Source organism: Gymnodraco acuticeps, unplaced genomic scaffold, assembly GCF_902827175.1.
Source record: "Gymnodraco acuticeps unplaced genomic scaffold, fGymAcu1.1, whole genome shotgun sequence".
NCBI lineage: Eukaryota > Metazoa > Chordata > Actinopteri > Perciformes > Bathydraconidae > Gymnodraco > Gymnodraco acuticeps.
In genome coordinates this window covers 464843-487644 of record NW_022990741.1, presented here as the reverse complement: position 1 = coordinate 487644, position 22802 = coordinate 464843, and the positions used below count along the sequence as shown (strand labels likewise).

General features: G+C 41.5%; 1 protein-coding gene across 1 annotated transcript; it reads left to right on the top strand.

Moving 5' to 3' along the window:
* Positions 1-5260: 5260 nt before the first annotated feature.
* Positions 5261-22225, top strand: htra3b (HtrA serine peptidase 3b). The gene is made up of 10 exons (XM_034231925.1): positions 5261-6008; positions 14074-14173; positions 14541-14673; positions 14883-14972; positions 19050-19244; positions 19370-19402; positions 19674-19788; positions 19862-19919; positions 20472-20567; positions 20683-22225. The coding sequence occupies exons 1-10, from the start codon at positions 5594-5596 to the stop codon at positions 20849-20851; spliced, it is 1404 nt and encodes a 467-aa protein (XP_034087816.1). The 5' UTR covers positions 5261-5593; the 3' UTR covers positions 20852-22225.
* Positions 22226-22802: the final 577 nt, after the last annotated feature.

The window sequence follows — 22802 nt, the reverse complement described above, 5'->3', positions numbered from 1 at the left end:
GGCCAGATCCATTCGCAGCATGGTACGCAAGTACCATTGTCTTGAAGTGGGTTCTAGCAGTTATCGGAAGCCAGTGAAGGGAGCGGAGGAGCGGCGTGGTGTGGGAAAATTTAGGAGGGTTGAAGACCAGGCGAGCAGCTGCATTCTGGATGAGCTGCAGAGGTCGGATGGCAAATGCAGGTAGACCAGCCAGGAGGGAGTTGCAGTAGTCTAGGCGTGAGATGACGAGAGCCTGGACCAGAACCTGCGTCGCTTTCTGGGTCAGCTGGGGACGCAACAGACATACAATACACCTCCTACATGGAGTGAGATTGATACACAGTTGAATACTGTGGAACAAGGTATCAACAAAGAAACAGTTTACAACAGGTAACATCAAGTATTGTATCAACAAGAGTAGAAGGAGGGAGGGCAGGGAAGCCAGGAAAATGATTGCGAACAAAATTGCGGACTTGCAAATATCTAAAGAAATGAGTGCGCTGCAAATTGAAAGCTTGAGTTAGCTGGTCGAAGGAAGCAAATATGCCACTGATGTAAAGCTGTTTTATTGAAACAATCCCTAGGTCTTTCCAGATCAAAAAAGCCCTGTCAATGACTGATGGAGTAAACAGAGGGTTAGAATGTACTGGGGCAGAGACAGGTGTTATCTGTAGCCCAAAGTGCCGCCTGAACTGATTCCAGATTTTAAGGCAGCTTTTCACTACAACACTCCTGGAGTGTGAAGTTGGTGACGATGTTGGGGGGAGGCACAGCAGGGACAACAGAGAAGAGGGACTACATGTCATCCATAGTTACTGTTGTAACAAGGGTAACTCTTCTTACTGTAGCTTGCCACTAAGACATCCTGTTTTAACTTGTATGGTGATACAGTGATTACAATGCGGATTCCGTCCTGGTCGTGGAACGACGGATCAGCTTTTTACTCTCGCAAGGATCCTGGAGGGGGCCTGGGAGTACGCTTATCCGGTCTACATGTGTTTTGTAGACTTGGAGAAGGCGTATGACCGGGTTCCCAGGGAGTTACTGTGGGAGGTGCTGCGGGAGTATGGGGTGAGGGGGTCTCTACTCAGGGCCATCCAATCTCTGTACTCCCAAAGCGAGAGCTGTGTCCGGGTTCTCGGCAGTAAGTCTGACCCATTTCCGGTGAGGGTTGGCCTGGGCCAGGGCTGCGCTTTGTCACCAATCCTGTTTGTATGAGTCCTTACCCCAAGTGAAGGAGTTCAAGTATCTCGGGGTCTTGTTCTCGAGTGAGGGAACAATGGAGCGTGAGATGGGCCGGAGAATCGGAGCAGCGGGAGCGGTACTGCAGTCGCTTTACCGCACCGTTGTGACGAAAAGGGAGCTGAGCCAGAAGGCAAAGCTCTCTGTCTACCGGGCCATTTTCGTTCCTACCCTCATCTATGGTCATGAAGGATGGGTCATGACCGAAAGAACGAGATTGCGGATACAAGCGGCCGAGATGTGTTTTCTCCGCAGGGTGGCTGGTGTCTCCCTTAGGGATAAGGTGAGAAGTTCGGTCATCTGGGAGGGACTCGGAGTTGAGCCGCTCCTCCTTCGCGTCGAAAGGAGCCAGTTGAGGTGGTTCGGGCACCTAGTTAGGATGCCACCTGGGCCAACACATCCTCACTCCCTGGTCGGCCTATGTTGACGTTATGTCAAGTCCCCTGTGTCGGCTTTTTCCAACGCAAGGGGGGGCCCTTAGCGTACATTTTCAACTTTCCGGGATGTCCATAGGCTTCTATATAGCTCCCTAAACGTATGTTGTAGACGACTTGAGATCGCGAGCGAATGCTACCCGCAGATCCATTCTCACAGCGTTTATCAACCTTTGTCTTACTCAATATCAAGCCACACTTATTGTTTTTACTTCTTTATTTTAATTGAATAATGTAGGACTTTTGTTGCCGTCAGTTATGGGGAGAGTAGGGGCTCAGAAAACTGAAATCTGTATCAGTATCTGTATTAATGGACGTGCCGTTGTGCGATTGCGTTGCCAACGCAATAATTTACAAACTCTTCAACTACAACCCTAATTATATTTTAAAACATTTTAGAAGGCCTCACAAAATACTTTAATGTACATTTAAATTTAAATGTGAAGGGATGTGTGCAATGTGGTGATTACATTATTCACCCACGGATCTATGGGTTGGGGTATTGTTCCGCACGGACATTTTAGTTAACCGGACTTCCTGTTGATGTGAAATACGAAAACATTTTTTTTAAATAAAATGATACTTTATTCCGAGTCTGCTTGCTTTTCTCTTTGAAAGTCATCACATAACGGCATTGTAATACACGGTTCGGCTGCATTAAATATTACATATCTGCCGTAGTTCTCTATTTATAGAGCCCTGGTGAGAAGACTTCTAGACAAACAGGAACAACTGCCGCCGAAACTGAATATGTAACGTGGATCATAAATATATCAACAATCAAACAAAATCTTCCATTTCTCTTCACACAATACGTCTCCTTGCAGTATCAACACTAATTCGGCTGACTTTGATATGTGATCCAATTGGTTGATAGGCTATATTTACACCATAAGGGTGCACAGCTGATAGAAAGGGACACCTGGTGGTTAAAGCACGTTATTGAAATGTATTATTTTTATTATTAGATATTAATAGGAGACACAGACAGACAAACTAATAAGGCTTTATTTAAACATTAAAGAATACTTTAGGTTAAGGTCTTATTTTGAATAAGAAAAAAGCTTTGGGGGTATAAATATTAAGCCTGACAAAGTACTAATATATTGCTTTCCTGCAATGTTAACTACTGTATGTGTAAGCACTTATTTTAACTGATATTATACATATGTATTATACTCTTATAAGATGTATGTAGATAGTATAAGAAATGTGCAGAATACGACAGTTTAATGGTGGAGGTACACACATATTGATAGATGTCTTGTAATGCACTGTTGAAGAACCTGCGACCTAAGTTTTTCATCTCCGGCCTTGTCAGGTATTGAACAATCAATAAATAAAGAACACAGAATTATTAAATATAAAACACAGAATTTGTGTGATTATACTAAATGATTTACAAATAAACACCACTGCATATTTACAACCGTTACACATGCTGATGTAACGCAAATGTTTCCAACTTGGGATCAATAAAGTATATCTTATCTTAAGATGATCGATTTGCAAAATGTGCCTCTGAACCTTGACAAGTGCATGTTTCAGGCTTATCAATTAATGTAATGTAATGTAATGTTATCAATGAACAACAGGAGGGGTCACAGACATAAGACCAGCCGTTAAATAAAGCTCTTCTGACATTAGCTGGCATTAATGCTGCCCATTATGGGCACAAGCAATTTTCACCCATTTATTAATTATATGTTTTAAATGTGAGTGTTTCCTATCCCCTAAACCTCCAGGGATGTACACAGTTTAAAACTGGCAACTTCTTATTATGGGAAATACGAAAACGTCTTTTAAAACTACAACTCCCAGTAGAGACCTGCCATAGATAGAGAGCATGTTGCGAAACACACAATAGCCAGCATGTGTAGTTCTGGGGACGGGGTGGGGGAGGGGGGGACGCGGTGGACCCGTTCAATTTTGGACAGTCTGCCGTGGTTCCATCCCATTTCAAGTGCTGTTCGACGCTCGGCACACTCTCCAATCACAGAGCTTGAGGACTATCACGGGGTTTGTTAAGCGAAGCGGAGAGAATACTTACTTCCGGGTGTACAATTCTCTAAAGCAACTACTATGAGCTGCTCCGACCCTCGGTCCTGACGGACTCAACTTGTGTTTATTAATCAAACAAATAAATAAACACAAGGATAATTGTGTGTTATTGTTGAGTAAATAACAGTGTGTGGTTTAGAAAAGAATACAACATTAGAAGGAAAAAACGATGAAACAATACAGATTTCAGTTTTCTGAGCCCCTACTCTCCCCATAACTGACGGCAACAAAAGTCCTACATTATTCAATTAAAATAAAGAAGTAAAAACAATAAGTGTGGCTTGATATTGAGTAAGAAAAAGGTTGATAAGCGCTGTGAGAATGGATCAGCGGGTAGCATTCGCTCGCGATCTCAAGTCGTCTACAACATACGTTTAAGGAGCTATATAGAAGCCTATGGACATCCCGGAAAGTTGAAAATGTACGCTAAGGGCCACCCCCTTGCGTTGGAAAAAGCCGACACAGGGGACTTGACATAACGTCAACATAGGCCGACCTGGGAGTGAGGATGTGTTGCCTGGGCGCCTCCCTAGGGAGGTGTTCCAGGCACGTCCAGCTGGGAAGAGACCAAGGGGTAGACCTAGGACCAGGTGGAGGGATTATATCTCTTCGCTGGCCTGGGAGCGCCTTGGGATCCCCCAGTCAGAGCTGGTTGATGTGGCCAGGGAAAACAAAGTTTGGGGCTCTCTGCTGGAACTGCTACCCCCGCAACCCGACCACGGATAAGCGGGAGAAGATGGATGGATGGATGGATGGATGGTGATACAGTGATTGCATGTGTTTACGTTTAAGGAATAGTTCAACCTATTTCATTTTCAAAAGGTTATCAATGTCATTAGAATAAAGCTGGTGTCATGACGTAAAATCGGGGGGAAACAGCTAGCCTGGCTCTTTCCAAAGTTCCAAAAATACGCCGACCAACACGAGGACTGAGGTTATTATGCCCTAAGACATTTGGATTATTCATTTCAAAAGATATGTGGGTATTTTACATGTTGATTGCATTCATCCTAGATGTGTCCATCATTATATAAGTTAATTAAGGAGCTGGGTACATATATTGGTGCCTTGACAATTTGACTTTAAGTAAGAAAGACCTGTTCTGAACATGATTGTTTAAATGTATTTAAAAAATATCAAAATGCTCAGTACATCCATGTTTGGAAAAATGTCTCATACAAATAAAGTAAAAATGTATCACTATGTTCAGAGACAGCATCATGGGATATACATTTATATTTGACAGATTGCATGACATGTATTCAAAAAATGAAGGGGTTTTTGCATTGTGGAGGCCCTTGCACTCATGTCCCCAATATTTATAAAACTTTGGGTGTTGCCATGGTAACTAACAGCCACTCACTGACACGAGACTTGCCAGAAATAAGGAGGTTGTGCCTTTGATGTGTGATTCTGAGGTCATGCACGGTAACAGAGGTGTCAAAATCTGCATGAGCTCCGTGGCCCCGCCTCCATGAGCGCAGCTTCCCCCCCACCTCCTCCCTCCCCCCGGCCGGCTCACTGCAGTAGAGGCGCTCACTCTGCAGAGTGGATGTGAGTGGATCTCTGCCTGTGCAAAGGAAAAGACAGAAACACCTCAGTCACTCTCCACTGGACATCCTCGCCTCTGGACGCACTTTTACGCGCGGCTCCAAGATATAAACAAGCTGCACCATCCGATTTAACATCATCAGGATCGTTTTACTCTGATGTAGGCCTATGTTGTAACATCGAGAAGCCATTTGTCTTTCTGTCCTTTATGCTTCGGGATTTCCATCTGCAAAGTCTCCAGAAAGTGATGAGTCGTGGCAAACCGGGGAGTATGATCTCTGCGTAAACTTATTTTTTGTTTATCCGAACCAAACCCTCCGTTAGAAATGCAGATCCTGCTGTACACCGCTGTGCTCCTGTACCTCCAGGAGCGTGCCAGCGCAGAGCCAAAAGCCAAGTGTCCCACGCGCTGCGATGTGAGTACCTGTCCGAGTCCTAGCTGCCCCAGCGGCTACGTGCCCGATCGCTGCAACTGCTGCCTGGTGTGCGCGCAGGCCGAGCTGGAGCCGTGCGGCCGCAAGGAGGACCTGCCCTGCGGGGACGGGCTGGAGTGCAAAAAGCCCAACAGCAAGCGGCTCTCCAAGGGATTCTGCCGGTGCAAGTTCAGGAACGACGTGTGTGGCAGCGACGGGAAGTCGTACGGCAACGTGTGCCAGCTGAAGGCCACCAGCAGGAAGGCTCTGCAGCAGGGACATCCGGGCATCACCCAGATCCAGAAGGGACCGTGTGAGAACAGCACAGGTATGATTCATGCGTTAAGGCTTTATTTGGTAAACAGAAGCACTTAACAGGTTTGATTGATTATTAATAGCGCCTGAAGAAGAGCCCTTTTTAAAACTACTTATAATTTTAAGTGATGTTGGAAGTTCAAGTAAGTAGGCCTACACGGAGTTTGAACTGGCGGAATACAGATGGGTAAACACAGTCACATTTGTACATAATTCGTCCTCAAGAAAGCACTGACAAGTTTCTAAGAAGAAATTAAATGGATACATATAGAACATCTGTATAGATCCTTACAGAATGTTTTATGTTACGTATGCGTACAAAAAATAATATCTGGTCTTACTATCAAGCTAACACATGCAGGTCTGAACAATGTAAGTGCATTACATGTTACATGTTTTATCCAAAGCGACTTACATACTCAACACTGTGGGCAATCCCCACAGCAGCAATTTGGGGTGAAGTGTCTCAGGGACACAACGACATGCTGACTGCAGTGGGGCTTGAACCTGTGCTCCCCTGATCCGAACACCAACGCACTAGTCCTCTGCCCCACACGCCTCCCGCAATAAACTTGCATTCTCTCTAATAGGCAACCAGCAAGTCCACTGGTTGAAAAAAGAAGTAGGATTGTATATGAGAAACAGTTCTCTCTTGATAAGAGATGACCTTAGGAAATATTTTCCTAATGAGGTTGTTCTTAATTGCCCATTTAAATTCTTCTCCAATAATTGAAACTTTTTCAATTTAAAAAGTACTATTTCACATTCAATTGTACTTAGCTCCAGCCTATTGTGTCACTTCTTGTTCCAAAAGCACCAAGATAGTGACGGACAAAAGAACAACATGGCTACAGCCAAAAATAACAAACTCGAGACAAATTGAATTCACTAAACAGTGGGTGACGTCCAGCAGTCTGCTGCTTCAGTATATCAAGTTGACTCATCAGGAGAGTTTGGCCCTACCTAAAGAGAGCAGTGCCCTTTTGATATTCTCAACTCCTCCACATTAATAAGAGCCGGATTAACGGTCACCCAAGTAATGGGTCATAGCTCCAATGAACACTGGTTTAGGGCGAGGTGCAGGTTTTAAAGCCTGTTAAAGCACATCATGAGCAGTTGTTTGGAACATAGCAGACAGTGAGAATTAACCACACCTATGGTAAAAGTTGTTATTCTTTCCTTCAGACTGGCCTAGATAATTCCTCGACCCAAACCCAGAGTCAGTGGCGGGCCTAAGATATTCTAAAAAATTATATTTGAAAACGTTTTATTTTTACCAAAATAACTTGATTTAATTGTATTTAAAATAATATTTCCAAAGAAATAAATCCTTCGAATCTGCCTGTTCAGTTTCTGTTGGAATGTGAAGGGTTAAATGCCGTCTCTGCGAGTTATGTGAAGACGGGAGAGCTTGTTGGTCCCTCTCTACATTCACAGAGGGCCAGCTATAGTAACTCAATGAGAGAGTAATGTCAAATGACAGTACAATTGACCAATCATATCTTCCCTCTAAATGGGCGGGCTTTCTTTTCGCGTCCTTTATGACAAGTTCCGCCCACTGTGAGGTTTATAGAGTGGCGAAGTCCCTCACCTTCCGGTGAAACTCCATTGGACCTTATTTCGAAAAAATGATGTATTTAAGTCAATGGAGAGAGAAAGATTATCTTTCGATCCCGTTTGAATTGTGCCACGAATTACACATATGATGTTTGTCAATTTAAAAGATAATTTTGCAAGCCAAACAAATTAAAATGTGTCGTAAAATTGTGAAGTAACAAATGTGTTTGTGTGAAACACTCAATGAACTACATCTCTGGTCTCGCAGAACAACACACGTCACCAAGATGGCCGTCACTACTGTCTTGTCAACAAAAGGATTGACTACCCTCACTATCACCACAATGAAACACGTCCAGAAGAATGTCAAGCAAAGCTGCCTGCCTGCCTTCCTTTGATTCTCTCTGAACTGCCTGGTCTTTTTAATGTTTAATGTCAACCATTTGTGCAGATAGCATGAAGTAGAAAAGATCGCAGATGCTAATGTAGCGTTAGCATTTCTCCCCCGGGCTTAAATGGTGTATTATAGAATGATCACACCGGTGACAGTACTCTTCAAAGGGTTCACGAAATATGACTACTACTCTTACTGTTTAACACTTTGGGTTACTTAATGTTACTTCATGTTAAGGCTAATACAAATGACAAGGCTGTAATGCTAACTAACGTGCTAGCTACTAGCTAGGTAGCTAACTTGATCCAGCCACTCCTGGTCCTTTCATCAGACGGGAAGCGAAAGAACGAGCAAGACCCATTGCTGGTATGATAACAACCTGGTACTAAACACACAGGCATCTTGTTAAAGTTATCTTATCTTATCCAGCGCCATATAGATAGATTCTGTCTATATGGCGCTGATCTTAGCTATCTCTCAGTGGAGGAAAACAATTGTGACAACACTTACTCACTCTGGGATTTGTAGTCTTTCTAGTTGCGTATTTTTCATAGTCTTATATTTCAACAGTTTTACGACAAACTGACTTTTTTGACATGGAAATGATTTTTTAAGATTGACAAACATCATATGTGTAATTCATGGCACAATTCAAACGGGATCGAAAGATACGTTTTCTCTCTCCATTGACTTCAATACATTATTTTTCCGAAATAAGGTGGGCGTGACTTCGCCACTCTATACATGAGGTGCAGTGACTCGTCCTAAAACCCGGAAGTAAGCTGCGCTCGGGTTCCCTCGACAGAAAGCAATGGGATGTCTCCACAGGGTTTTAGAAAATAGCTGGAAATAAGGTCTGTGGAAAACGAACCTGTTAGATAAATGCACGTTTTGTTCAGCCGGATAATCTCCACATGTCTACTTCTATTATTTTCTAATCATAAATCTAATCGATAGATTTATGATGGATAGATTTATGATGGATAGATTTATGATTAGCATAAGTTCGTTCATGATGGCTCATGTCAGTGATAGTGATGACATTGTTGCAAAATTAATAACCGAGTTAATCAGAGGGTTTAAAAGAGTTCATGTGCAGGCCTCGCTCTGTAAACAGTGTTTCTGTCGGAGTGGAGCTGCTTCATGAAAGGATGTGAGGAGATTATATCTCAGCAGATGTGTGGTAGTGGGGATTTCTATGGAGTCAGATTTGGGTCAATATTCTAGCGCGTAAAACAAGCTACTCACGAGCGGAAAATGTGCTTTTACACGCGCATAAAATGACCCTTGCGCGCAGATTAAACCCCCGCGAGCGGCTCTGCGCCCTCTTGCTTGCTCGCGGGAGTGTCAGCCTCGCGGAGTCTGTCTACGCGCGCGTGAAAAGTTTCTGGCACTTTGGGGCGGAGCCACTGGACTTTGATTGACAGCTGCCAGGAAACCCGGGGTTGCCAGGTTTGATAAATGCCTGAACTACCAAGAGCCGAGCAGTGACGGCAGCAAAATCTAGGTGCGTACAGCAGACAGTAGCTAGCAGTTTTCGACGGACACAGCCCACTGAAAAATATATTGTTTTATATCAAATTAATGTATATTACATTACATTACATTGCATTTAGCTGACGCTTGTATCCAAAGCGACTTACAATAAGTACATTCGACCAGGAAGACACAACCTTGAAGAAAACAGAATCATATATATATATATATATATATTAGCTGTACACTTTACGAATATAATAGTTTTTTATGGACAACTTTACCATTAAATCTCGTCCAACTGATTTTGCTGCCGCCCCAAAGTGCCAGAAACTTTTCACGCGCGCATAGACAGACTCCGCGAGGCTGACACTCCTGCGAGCAAGCAAGAGGGCTGTCTCTCTCGCGAGCGAGCGCAGAGCCGCTCGCGGGGGTTTAATCTGCGCGTGAGGGTCATTTTATGCGCGTGTAAAAGCACATTTTCCGCTCGTGAGTAGCTTGTTTTACGCGCGAGAATATTGACCCAAATCTGACTCCATAATTTCCTCTACAAACTGCAGGGTTCACAGAGACTGAGCAGTAGATCTAGATTTGAGATTTGTAGCCATACAGCAGTGTATAAAGGGATGAATCTTATGATCTGCTCACTTTTATAGCTCCACCAAGAGGTCAACGTTTTAATTTATGCTGTGAAATATCTCATGTATGGAACCATAGTTTGGTACAAGTTTTGCATAGATGTTCATGGTTCTCAGACGATGAGTTCCACTGACTTTAGCAATACTAAAATAAAAATGTCTCTAGTGCCTACATCAAGTCAAAATATCAGTTATGACCAAAAGTGAAAATCCTATAGCGTCAGTTTTACTTTGGGTTTAGTGCTCATGTGGAAAAGTTGGCATTCTACCACTAATCCCCACCATTTTTACTTTGACTTCACCTTACCTATTGAAAGTCCTAAACAAAATGTACTCATCATTTAAAAGTAGCTTATTTATCTGAGCTGTGAGATCTTCAAGACATGTGACAACTAGTAAGGATGTTGTCAACCTGATAGACGGCAGAATTCCCACTCAGTTTGCTGTCATTCAGGAAGAAGTCGGTTTGGGATGTAGCTTGAAATAACGTTTTTATTGGTTCCTTCAACCAATGCTTCAAAGTCAGTATCAGAGATCCTTCCATTTACTTATTTGCTCCATTGCTTTTCAGTCATGTGGAGGAGCCATCTGAGCACTGAGATGACTCTGTGCCAAGTGAATACTCAGCTACAGTAGAGTGTAAATAAATTGTCATCTAGCGCTCAGAGAGTGGACCTCTGCTGAGGCCAATGGTGCATTCCAATGCTGCTGGAATCGTCCCAATTTCTTCCCGAGTTGGGAAGTCATTATTCCTTCTTCAGTGTGTTCACAAGCTTAAATCATAATATGGAAACAAAATCTACGCTACAAAGAACATGTGTGTTATCTTATCTCAGAGATTATAAACATTAATTTGATGTCTGTTTTTGAGTTCTTCTGGCTTGAGGGGTCCTTTATGTGAATCTTCCTAATTGGAAAATCTTTGATTATTGAATTATTCTGACCCCATAGGCGCGTTCACACCACAGTACTTTTCCCACTTTAGTTCCGATATAGTTCCGAAATGTTGCGTTCACACCAAAAAAATCCTGAACCAAAATTAGTTCATGAGAACTTTTTTACCCCCTTTTAAACTAATGATTAATTAATTAATAATTCATTTTCAACTAACCCTGCTAGAGAGCAGGTACTTTCGTGGGAGAAAAAGGTTCCTATTTCGATGGGCTGGGCGGATTGCAAACCACGCCCCGTAAAACTCAGAAAAGTTTTGTGAAGCCGCCATTTTATTATCCTCGGCATTAGCATTATTAGCATTAGCATTAGCCCAGCGCACAAACGGAGAGAGACTAATTTATGGCAACACAAAATAAAACATGGGAGCGGTGGAGATGAGGAGGTGTTGGTGTTCTGGCGATTTACTCGGAAGGCTTCAGTAGAAGCTGCTGGGAGTCCCAGCAGCTTCTACTGAAGCCAGTCCCCAACTTCCGGCCGGGGACTTCGGGTGGCAGTATACGCCGTGAAGTTGTTTGTGGCCTGCCAGTAAACCCAAAGCAGAAGAAGAAGAAGTGACGTCAGTGGCTTCATTTGCCCAGGGACTTATTCCGGTGTGAACGCGATCTGTACTTAGTTCATGAGAACTAAAGAGTTCTCATGAACTAAGTTCTGATGAACCTTTGTGGGAACAGTACTGCGGTGTGAAAGCGCCTCATGTCAAAACAGCAAAAATCTTGCAATATTAACAAAAGTTAAAGCACACCAGGTCTCTGAATTTGTTCATCTGCCTGTGATTTGGATCCACTCCAAAATTAAATGGCTTCTTCCCTAGCCCATTATTCACCATAACACCAAGTTTCATGAAAATCGGGCCAGCAGTTTTCCGTAATCCTGACAGACAAAAACAGAACTTTCTTGGCGGAGGAAATACAAAGTGATCATGATGGCAGACACATACAAGCACACACTTGGCTTGTATCTTGTGGAACAATGCCAGCATCTGCTGTTTTATAGTCCTTCTCCTATCCTCATTCTCGTACATGTTTCTCATTTCCTCTGTCACACTGAGTAAGATGCTCCTGCCTGCAGTTCCCAGCTATTTATTAGACTACTGTCTCCATTAAAAACCAACCGGGAAGAAAAGTTAATGGCCGTTTTATAATTACACGTACTTCCCTACATGCTGTTTTACTCTCTTCATATGTCCTGAATTCTCCTCATCTCTGTGCAATCTGAACTTTCCATGTGGTAAACTGGTAAAAGTAGAGCATGACCACTGCCTGGAGGAAATACAGCCAAACGCATTACCACAATGTTCCAAACAAAGGTAGACCATCAGTTTCAGCCTCATCTCCTCCAGATATTAGGTTCACTTTATTTTAGTTCAAAACAAATTATATCATTATTACCCAATTCTGGCATGGCTTTACAAAAGGTCACTGAGCGTCCAAAATAGAAAGGCCTTTGTTGGTGGGGGTGCATGCATGTGCCCAATAAATTACATGGAAAACATTCCATTAGTTTAACATATTTTTGAAGAAACATTTGCCTGTTGCTGATGTTTAAAGAATGATTAAGGGTCAACAAATATTTGGAATCATCCTTTTAACAAAAGCACATACAGTAAAAGCATATGTCCTGCCAGTCTGAGCAGTGGCTGATGGGATATGTTGTGTTGGACAGGCAGACAGAGTGGCCAGTGCTGATTAGTGAACCAGATTTCCCTACTGACTGCTACAATCATCAAGAAATCCCCCCTCAGGAGGCTACAATAATCTGAAACACACACACACACACACACACACACACACACACACACACACACACACACACACACACACACACACACACACACACACACACACACACACACACACACACACACACACACACACACACACACACACACACACACACACACACACACACACACACACACACACACACACACACACACACAGATATGAGCTGAGGAAACAGGAAGTCCCTGCAGGCTACAGTTGTGGCAGACTCTATTTACATTTCTCTTTGATCCCAAACCTTTTATTTTGTCTGGGTTTAAACTTTAAACATCACTGGAGTATTACATTCCTACGGGCGTGGTGAACTCAAAAAGATATGGATGACTGACCGGCAAGTCTCAAATGATTGAGGATGAGTGACTTGGGAGTTTCTGAGTGCTGAGGGGGCTGCAGCAGCCCCATCTGCGAGGCTCCACTAGCACCTGCATCCCCCCCCCACACCCCCAAACGCGGCACACCTACAGTGTAAGCGCGCCACAGTTTCGCCGCTAAAAGAGTGTGTGTGTGTGTGAGGAGCTCCACGGATTGGTCCATTTGGACCAATGGGTCCATTTGGGTATGGGCACGTCACCATACCCAGGAAGTAAACAATGGAAAAAGAAAAATCTCCAATGAGGCGTTCTGGGGCAGCACAGACGGGTCTTTTCTGTGTTAGAGTTTTTCTCGCTACAGGGTGTACTTTGAGGGTTTGTGACTCTGCAGACCGTTTACATGCAGAAAAACCTTCATAACACAGAAGGGGACGGGTAATAAGCGGAAAAGCATGACATGGGACCTTTAATGTTAGGGCAGTGGGGCAGAGAGGACAGTTTGAGGGCATATTTCAGGAATGAAATCAGGAAGCTCAGAGAAAAAGGATTTACGAGCCAACAACAGAGACTGTTAAGTATGGCACACTTAGCCCAGTGTATATCCTAATGGGTAAATTACAATACACAATAAAACAGTGGTAATTACCATTGATCCAAATGTACTCACTATTTTAAAAAGCTGCTCATAAAAAGTGGTGTCAGTGGTTCTGCTTTTCCATAGTTTATTTAGTACTATGAGTTTCACAACTGTTTACCCAGTATTGTTTTGGAGTGCCCCAGGGATCCATCATAGATCCCATATTGTTTTCTATTTATATTATATAAAGCCTAAACTCACATCATTGGCCTAACCCATATTCTCCCAAAATCATGTGTAGATGATACCCAGGTTTACCTTTCTTTTAACCCTAACCACATATGGATATTGACTGGTTATTAAAATACATAATTATTCTTGCCAGTATAGGTAATCCAAATGCTGCCAGTCCTCGTTACAAGTTCAACTTCATAGCCGACGTGGTGGAGAAAATCGCTCCTGCTGTGGTCCACATCGAACTCTTTCTCAGGTACTAACTGTGTGCATGTGTGTGATGATACATTTAAAAGGTACACTTTTAGAATCCATAACAAAAAACGTTGCCATTATGATTAAGCGAAGGAGTTTCATATGGTAGATGTAATATCCTATTTCTAGTGGGGCTTACTCTGGTCCACATATGGAGACACTTTATATAATGTCCAGAGAGTCATGATTAGTATGTAATGTATTACCTTGAAATACAAGTTATTCTCTTCTAAAATGTTGTTAAAATAAAACAAAAATGTTATCTATTTATTATCCTAAGCGTTAAACTTCAGATAATGGGATTACCAATATTTGAGCACTTAATTTTATGAAGCTAGTTCAGCCAACTTGTTGTTATCGTACCCCAGGCATCCTCTCTTTGGGCGGAACATCCCTCTGTCTAGTGGATCTGGGTTTTTGATGTCAGAAAACGGACTGATTGTAAGCAATGCACACGTAGTCTCCAGCACTACACCAGTGTCCGGTCAACAGCACCTCAAGGTACTGAAATGCTGTTTAATCATTTGTACTTCATTTTAAATACTATACTACATCATTCAACTATACAAGTTGCAGAAAATGAACAACAAACAGTTATATTGTACCCTAAACAAAGCCAACTTATTACAAATGGATGAAACCAAATCCTGTCATATGCTATGAATTATTTTTTGTATTTAATATGGTTATTCCTTCCATTCTTTCTGAAGGTCCAGATGCAAAATGGGGATGTATATGAAGCCAACATCAAAGACATTGACAAAAAGTCAGACATCGCTACAATCAAAATCAATTCACAGGTGAGTGTATGACTTTATGAGATTTCCTTAAAAAGCAATACAAAAGAACTGCGGCCAGTTGGAGGAAGACCATTCTAGTCAAATAACCTTTCACAAAAACAGTACTTAAAGTAAAGTTGGTCAATGCAAATTAAGTGGTCCTGCAAAGATATGCATCTTTCATTTAAACTTTCAAGTGATGGGTCACATTTCCATCTCCAGTACTGGAAGACAAGATTGCCCAAATGTTTTATATTTTCTTCTGGCATGCTAAGCCTAACTCAGATAAAAGTTCCAAACCAGATGTGCTTTAGATCAACATCTAGTGTACAACTGAAGTAGATTTGGGAAAACTCAAATATAAAGTAAAATTCTCAATTCCAGGTGGGCCCTTGAGTTGTCCAATGTCATGTCCATTAGATGAAGAGGTGAACTACATTTCACATCGGACTGTGTTGAAAGGTCCATCCATCCATTAGCCTAGTGCTCGCATTCATACCTACAGCCATTCTTTGGAGCTGCACATTTGTCTTTGTGACATTTTGTTGGACTGCTGGAGGAAACCGGTGCAGACTCCACACAGAAAGGATCCAGCATTGAATTCAATACATATTTATTAAGAATTAAGGAAAGTACTGGGAACAGTAATTTGTCTAATCCCAGAGAACACCCACATGTATAAAACAAGTGACACATTCTTGGAGTGTGTTTTAGTTTAATGCTTTATGGAAGTGTTCTTGATGTGTGTACACAATTTTATAAAATCCAGCCATTATTGAGTGCCTGTCAGATTGCTACTAGAATTGTAATGACCTTACGTAATAACCTGTTGTTTTAAAAAGGCCTGGTCAAGTTTTGCAAGAATACTAATAATTATTTAATTTCGCAGAGGTTTACTTATTGAGATGAATTCCTTGTTACTGTTGGTTTTAGGCTGCATTACCTGTTGCAATATCACTGCCTAATCTTTTTTTGCTAACGTTTGCCACCATAATCTAGTGGACTGTAGACTGTAGAAGCAGCCCTGGTGTTGACCACTAGTGGTGCTGTTGAGCAGTGTTTTTATGAGCTGGTCATCAAACATTCTTGACGTTCTTCAAATATGGCTCCAAGGACCTTTATGCCACCAACAGCAGAGGGTAGAGGGTTGTAGCATCAATAAAAGAGAACACATATGCTATAAAGCAAGTTTAAAAACCAATTAAAAACATAAGGTAAATGTTTATTTGAGATAGAAAATGCTTCCAACGTGTCTGTAAAGCCTTAGGATAAACTTTAGACATAAACAACACAGTTTCTGTTTACAATGATGACTCAGAGTAGCGTTGGTCCGCTCGCCCCATGGCCTCCGTTAGCACTCCCTGCAGTTAATCTCCAGCAGGGTAATTCATCAAGGCATTTCTTCAAGGTCAGCACTATTAGTGTGTGTGTGTGTGTGTGTGTGTGTGTGTGTGTGTGTGTGTGTGTGTGTGTGTGTGTGTGTGTGTGTGTGTGTGTGTGTGTGTGTGTGTGTGTGTGTGTGTGTGTGTGTGTGTGTGTGTGTGTGTGTGTGTGTGTGTGTGTGTGTGTGTGTGTGTGTGTGTGTGTGTGTGTGTGTGTGTGTGTGTGTGTGTGTGTGTGTGTGTGTGTGTGTCATGTGTCCAGGATCACAGTGGTGTTAACACTGAAGGGTGGGGTCACACCAGAACTCAAACCTCCCCTGGGGTGACCCCAAATACTTCCAGCTTGAGACATCCACAGTGCTTACCAGCAAAGGGATTATACTGTAGGGGAATGTTCTCAGTGTGACACTCTTACGTAAATTCCCACCTGGCGTTTTAGTAGTTTGTTGTTTTACCGGGCAGAACTTCAACACAGTTGATAAGCCTGGCATCTGTTATCTATTCAGCCAAATTTCAATAATATTTTTGACGATAAAATCTAGCTTCTTCAAACCCGAGATCAAGGTCTGTGCATGCATCATGCAAATGGTTAGTATTAGGCTATAACACTATTAGATTAAGGTTTTGGTTTGAATGGAAATACTAAATCCCCCCTCCAGTAAACCAGATTTGCTGTCACGACCTGAGAAAGTTTAGATTGCTCTTTGTCCTTCTCCCACTATCATTCAAAGTTTTGCGAGAATTGGAATGCCTTCCATCTCTATCAACTCGTCAAATACTAGTGCAGTGGAACTACAAGTCAAATGATGACGCTCCATTCTCCAATCACACTAGAATCAGTTTTACACTAACAGGGCTACCTCTAGTTGTTGTGGTAAATTATGATGGGAGTAAAGGAGGACATCAGGTGATGTAATATAACAATTGTGGCAGAGTTGCTTGGACACAGGACAATCACCCAGGAGAAAACCGTTTGTGTCCCATGTGAAACAAACAAGTAAACATTGACTTATTTGAACTTGTGTCCCACACTTACTCAACTTATGTAAGTAACCTATGTTACATTATCAAACCATGATTGTAAACCTAGAGTCATTACAGATAAGAAGAAGAAGAAAGCATATCTTGACAGACAGTTATCCTTTCATAGCAGAGCTGGGGATCTTGAGATTACGGAGGTGCTAGAGTTGAGTTTGCAACTAAAAATGTGTTTAAGAAGTCCTTTGTACTGAAGGACTTACATTTGAGTAACTCAATCCAGTAGGTCCTGATCAAGCCCTGATAATGAAGAGTTGAGAGAGGGAATGTGTTTCAAGATATCCACATTGTAGATGCCTTTTTTTGCATGTGTGGAAACGTTCTCTAGAAATTAAACAAATTGCTGTGGGTTGAAACAATATTTTGCCACACAAGATGTGTTTGTTGAGATGAAGAAATCAAAAGGCAGGTCATTCAATGGACGAATATCTGATTTCCAAAAACAATCTCAAGTGAACCTCAGTTGACATCTTTGCGTTAGAACTGAGAGAGCTGGACCAGGATCAAGACAGGGAGGAGTGAGTGGAAGAAACACAATCCAAAGCACTCCACCTTAAAGAAATCCTTTCTGCTCATTCCTTCTCTTACTCAGGGTTACTCAGTCTGTCTGCTGACCATGTGTTTCTACTCAGCTCCATTCTTTTACTCCCTTTTCTCTTTGACCTCGACCCATATTTCCTTTTTACTTTCTTGTGTATATATATAGTACATTATATAGCTGCATAGTAATATTTCAGTTAATTTATTATTCATAAATGTCCTTTTATTATACTTTGCATTGTATATTTACCCCAGCTGTTATCATCATCATCATCATCATAGGGCTGTGATTTATAGTTTTCCACACTTAGTATCATTTGTCTTCATCGTGGCCTGTTGAAAGTGCTGATTGTTGGTCGTGTTGTGATACCCTTTATTTGCCATACTGGCACACTGTGTTCTTGGAAATGTTTAAACAGCAGTTAAAGCACTCACGTGTCAAAAGCTGAAGTCATGGCAGTTATATTCTTAAAACAGATTTGAACCTTATTTTCCTGAGTGTGCAAAATGTATGAATAAGCTTTTGGCACACGGTTCAAATGGGGTGGATGGTAGATTCATGAGCAAGGGAGCAGCAGAAAAACAAAAAATGTAACATTTGACAAACAGGATCATATTTCTTTACCTTTGCTCTTCTGTCTATAACTTTCTAATTACAAAAACTAACATACACTTTTTATTATCCACCAGTTTTAGAGAAGTGCTCCTTTGGAAACAGTCCAAAAAAAACACAACGATCTAAACACATGGTGCTGAACATTAAAAGTTATTCCCTCTTTAACGCTTTAATGAGTGTCTTTTACATTGCAGTGCAACCTCTGGTTAAATTCAATGTTACACATCCCTTTGTTTAAATTGACAACAGAATGTAACTGGCTAGTTTTGGCTATCAAAAAGGGAATGGCTAATAGTGATTTAGATCATTCCTTGGTCCCTTCTTACTTATTTATATTAGACAAAAGTACAGACGAGGTGCAACAAGAAAGTCTTGAGTTCCTTTTTTCTCACAATGTCAGAGTGGGCTTCCTCCATGTGCTCCAGTTTCATTCCACAGTCCAAAGCAAATAAGGTGAATTGGAAATTTGAAATGGTTTGATACTGCAGTGCTCTCTTACCCTTTGTCTGTTCCTCTTCCCAGAACAAACTGCCTGTATTGTTGCTGGGCCACAGTGCAGACCTGAGGCCCGGGGAGTTTGTCGTTGCCATCGGCAGCCCCTTCGCCCTCCAGAACACCGTCACCACCGGCATCGTCAGCACCGCCCAGAGAGACGGCAAAGAACTGGGCCTCAGGGACTCCGACATGGACTACATCCAGACGGACGCTATTATCAATGTGAGAATATACTGTAGGAAGGCCGAAAACATGTGCTTTGTTTAAAAAATGATTGTTAAGCAGTTCAAAAGGTTGTTAAAAAGTCATATCATGATGTATACTGGATTTTGTGTCTTTCTTTATAGTACGGGAATTCAGGAGGACCCCTTGTCAATTTGGTAAGATTGTTGTTTCTTACCTCAAAGCTTAATTTCTGTAAAATACCTTTCTCTGATATTGCTTGGTTGTTAAACTTGTGAAAATACTGCCAATGTCCGAGTCCTAGCTTTGCGCTGCCCCAAACCGGAACTCTTAATCCTGGATAGCAAACTAAGTAACTTTTTCTACAGTTGTAATACCTGTAACTTGCCTTGAAGAAGAAACAAATCCTAACAAAATTCAAACAGTACAACATTGATGTTTTATTGCTGTGTCTTTTTATTTTTCGAGGACGGGGAGGTGATCGGCATCAACACCTTGAAGGTTGCAGCAGGAATCTCGTTTGCCATTCCCTCCGACAGGATCACTCGCTTCCTCAATGAGTCTCTAGATAAGCACAACAAAGGTGAGCCATGCTAGGATTAAACACCTGTGAGAATCCTGCTGAATATGTAGAAACTAACTGGAGTCTCTTACAGATGTGAGGTCAGTAAAGAAGCGGTTCATTGGGATCAGGATGCTGACCATCACACAAGCGTAAGTCTGAACTGACTAATATGATTGTTTAGTTGGCAAATATGGAAAATAAAGAAGGAAGCGAAGGTGTCCCACAGGGATCTATTTTGGGTCCTCTTTTATTCACATTTACTGATTAGAAAACACCCTAAATTGTAACCCTTACAAACTTTATTTATCTGCTAGAAATGTTCTTTTTATTCTAACTGAATTGGCTGCTTGTCAGCTTGAACTTTATTTTTACAGTGTTTAAAAATACTTAAAACTTTCTTTCTGGTAAAAGTTAGGTTATTTACACATTCTAATAAGAAGCTACTATTGGACCAGAAACTTTATCTAACAAGCCAAACTATTAGGTATGTTTCTTCTTACATATGTTCAGGATATGTTCTCAACAACTCTTTCATATAAACACAATATGTAGTGGCTTGTGAGAAAACTGAAGAGGAAATGTCATTCTTTTTCTAAAGAAGGCCTATCTTAGCCTAATACAAGGTTGGTTTTCCCTATTTGGGATAATAATGTTTACCTAGATAGACTTTCTTTAAGAGACTGTATATATGCTTTTTCCAGGTTAATCGAAGAGCTAAAACTGCAGAACCCAGACTTCCCTAATGTCACCAGTGGGATTTATGTCCATGAGGTTGTTCCTCACTCACCTGCAGAGAAGTAGATCTACATTATTTATGTGTTCCTCAAATAAAAGCAGTGTTACTCATTTCTGAAGTGAAATTAATGCTTTACCTTTTTACAATACTTTCTTTATCATTGTCCTTGTCTCCAGAGGCGGGATCAAAGATGGTGACATCATTGTGAAGCTGAATGGCAAGCCTCTGATGGCCACAGCTGACCTGCAGGGGGCGCTACAGGAAGAAACGGCGCTGCTATTGGAGGTCAGGAGGGACAATGATGACCTGCTCTTTAACATCGAACCTGATGTCATCATGCAGTAGACAACGAAAGCACTGCTCTCTCGCAGAGTTAGAACTACATGTAAGGCCCTATTTTTGCTAATGACATTGGATAGTGGAAGCACTGCAACACAGCAGCTGGACTTCTGTCAAGCAAGTACATCTTTGAATACTGGCTGTGGACTGTACCAAATACAAGGATCCCATGGACCATATGGTGCAATGCTGTTTAGGTATCAAGGATTTACAACTGTGCCTTCCACATGTTTAAACCAGGGTCAACGTGCAACAGGGGCACATATACAGGAATTCATGAACCGGATCCCAGATTTTGTTTTCCACTTTGATCACCAGTAAACACATTTGCTTTACAAGTACCTCAAAGTATGTTATTAATAGGCTATAACATATGGTGCACATCACAAAAAAGCAAAGTTGATGAATGTACTGTGGAATTGAAACATTTCAATTAGATTATAATGATGATAGGGACATTTCTCTTAAGCATTTCCTCGACAAAAGCATTATCCAAGTCCACAAAACTCAGATGAAATCCAACAAAGGTTTAGCCTGCACTTGACCCTTATGTCCTGGTGTTGTCAGCACTTTTATCCCAAGATCATATTCTTAAAAGAAAACCAAAGCGTCAATGTACTGTGTGTGCCGTACTACACTGCGCACCATTTAAAAAATATATAAAATTAGGGTTAGGGTTGGGCCTTAAAACAAGAGACAGAATTTTCCACTGCGGGTGATGGACAGTCTTTCCTGACCTAAACTAGTGAGTGTTACTGTATGTCAGCTGTGTGAGTTAAGGACACCGGAGTGTTGCTGAAGGATATTCCTTAACGGTTTGAGTCTGTAAAACCTGCAATGGAAGCTTACTTGCTTTCCGCATGAAAATGGTTCTATTTAAAATAATGAATATAGGTCAGTCAGCTTTTTCCAAAATGGAAGGCTGACCTTTTAAAGAACCTCTAGAATAAACAGAATGAGGTCAACATTCAGCTAACTGAACTTCTGATTGGCCAATCGCAACTTTTGCTTTTTATCATGTGGGCATTTGCCAAATTACTTTTGTATTTTTAAGCATTGAGTTTCCAGTGTTTGTTTTGAAATGTTAAACATTGTCATGTTATATTGGTTTATGGTTGGCATATTTCTTTATTGCTGTATGTTGTCTTAAACAAATGTGAAACACGTGTGTTTATTACATTTACATGATGATGGAATGAAGAGCACTAAATGTGAGCAGATTTTTTGTCTCACTACTGCTTCTGCTCTGGTTCATAACTGTTTGTACTTTTATCCTATTGACAAAAACAAAATGTTTACATGTAAGTTGCCAACAAAGCAATCCTCTGAAACAGCCTTTGGAAGCAGCTTTTTACACCAAATAAAGTTTGCACACAATCATTGTTTTATTTATGTATTTATTTATAATGGTGTGGAAATGCAAAGTCTTCATCATGCTGTCAACATTTACCCACCTCAATTTCACAGGCAATGACTCGGGGGACATCATTGCGGGACACATTTATTCCGCACAATCGTACAAACCACCAGTCTGTAAGAAACAAAACTGAGCTCTTCTTAGGGCAAGTCATCAACATTCCTGAGTGGAAAAGTCTCCAATACTTAAATGAAGTGGAGAAACTCAGAGGAAACTGTTTTTAGGGTTCAGCGATAGAGTCACAGCAGACAGATGTTTATCGTTCTCAGACATAATCACTCTTTCCTTCCCAGCTCACGACAGGTCAAGAGTTTATTTTTAACTCAGTGGGTAGTCTCCCTCAGGGTCATGGTCAATATTGTGGTTACTCACAAGAAGTTAAAAAAGAAACACATAGGACTTGAGCAGCTCTCAGGGGGTGTCCTTACACAATTTGACTATCAAATATACTGTAGTAACAAATCTGTATACCATTGTTGGGGGAATGATGAGGAAAATACAGGACAAAGTATTTTTTTTCGCTTGTATTCTTAAACGCGG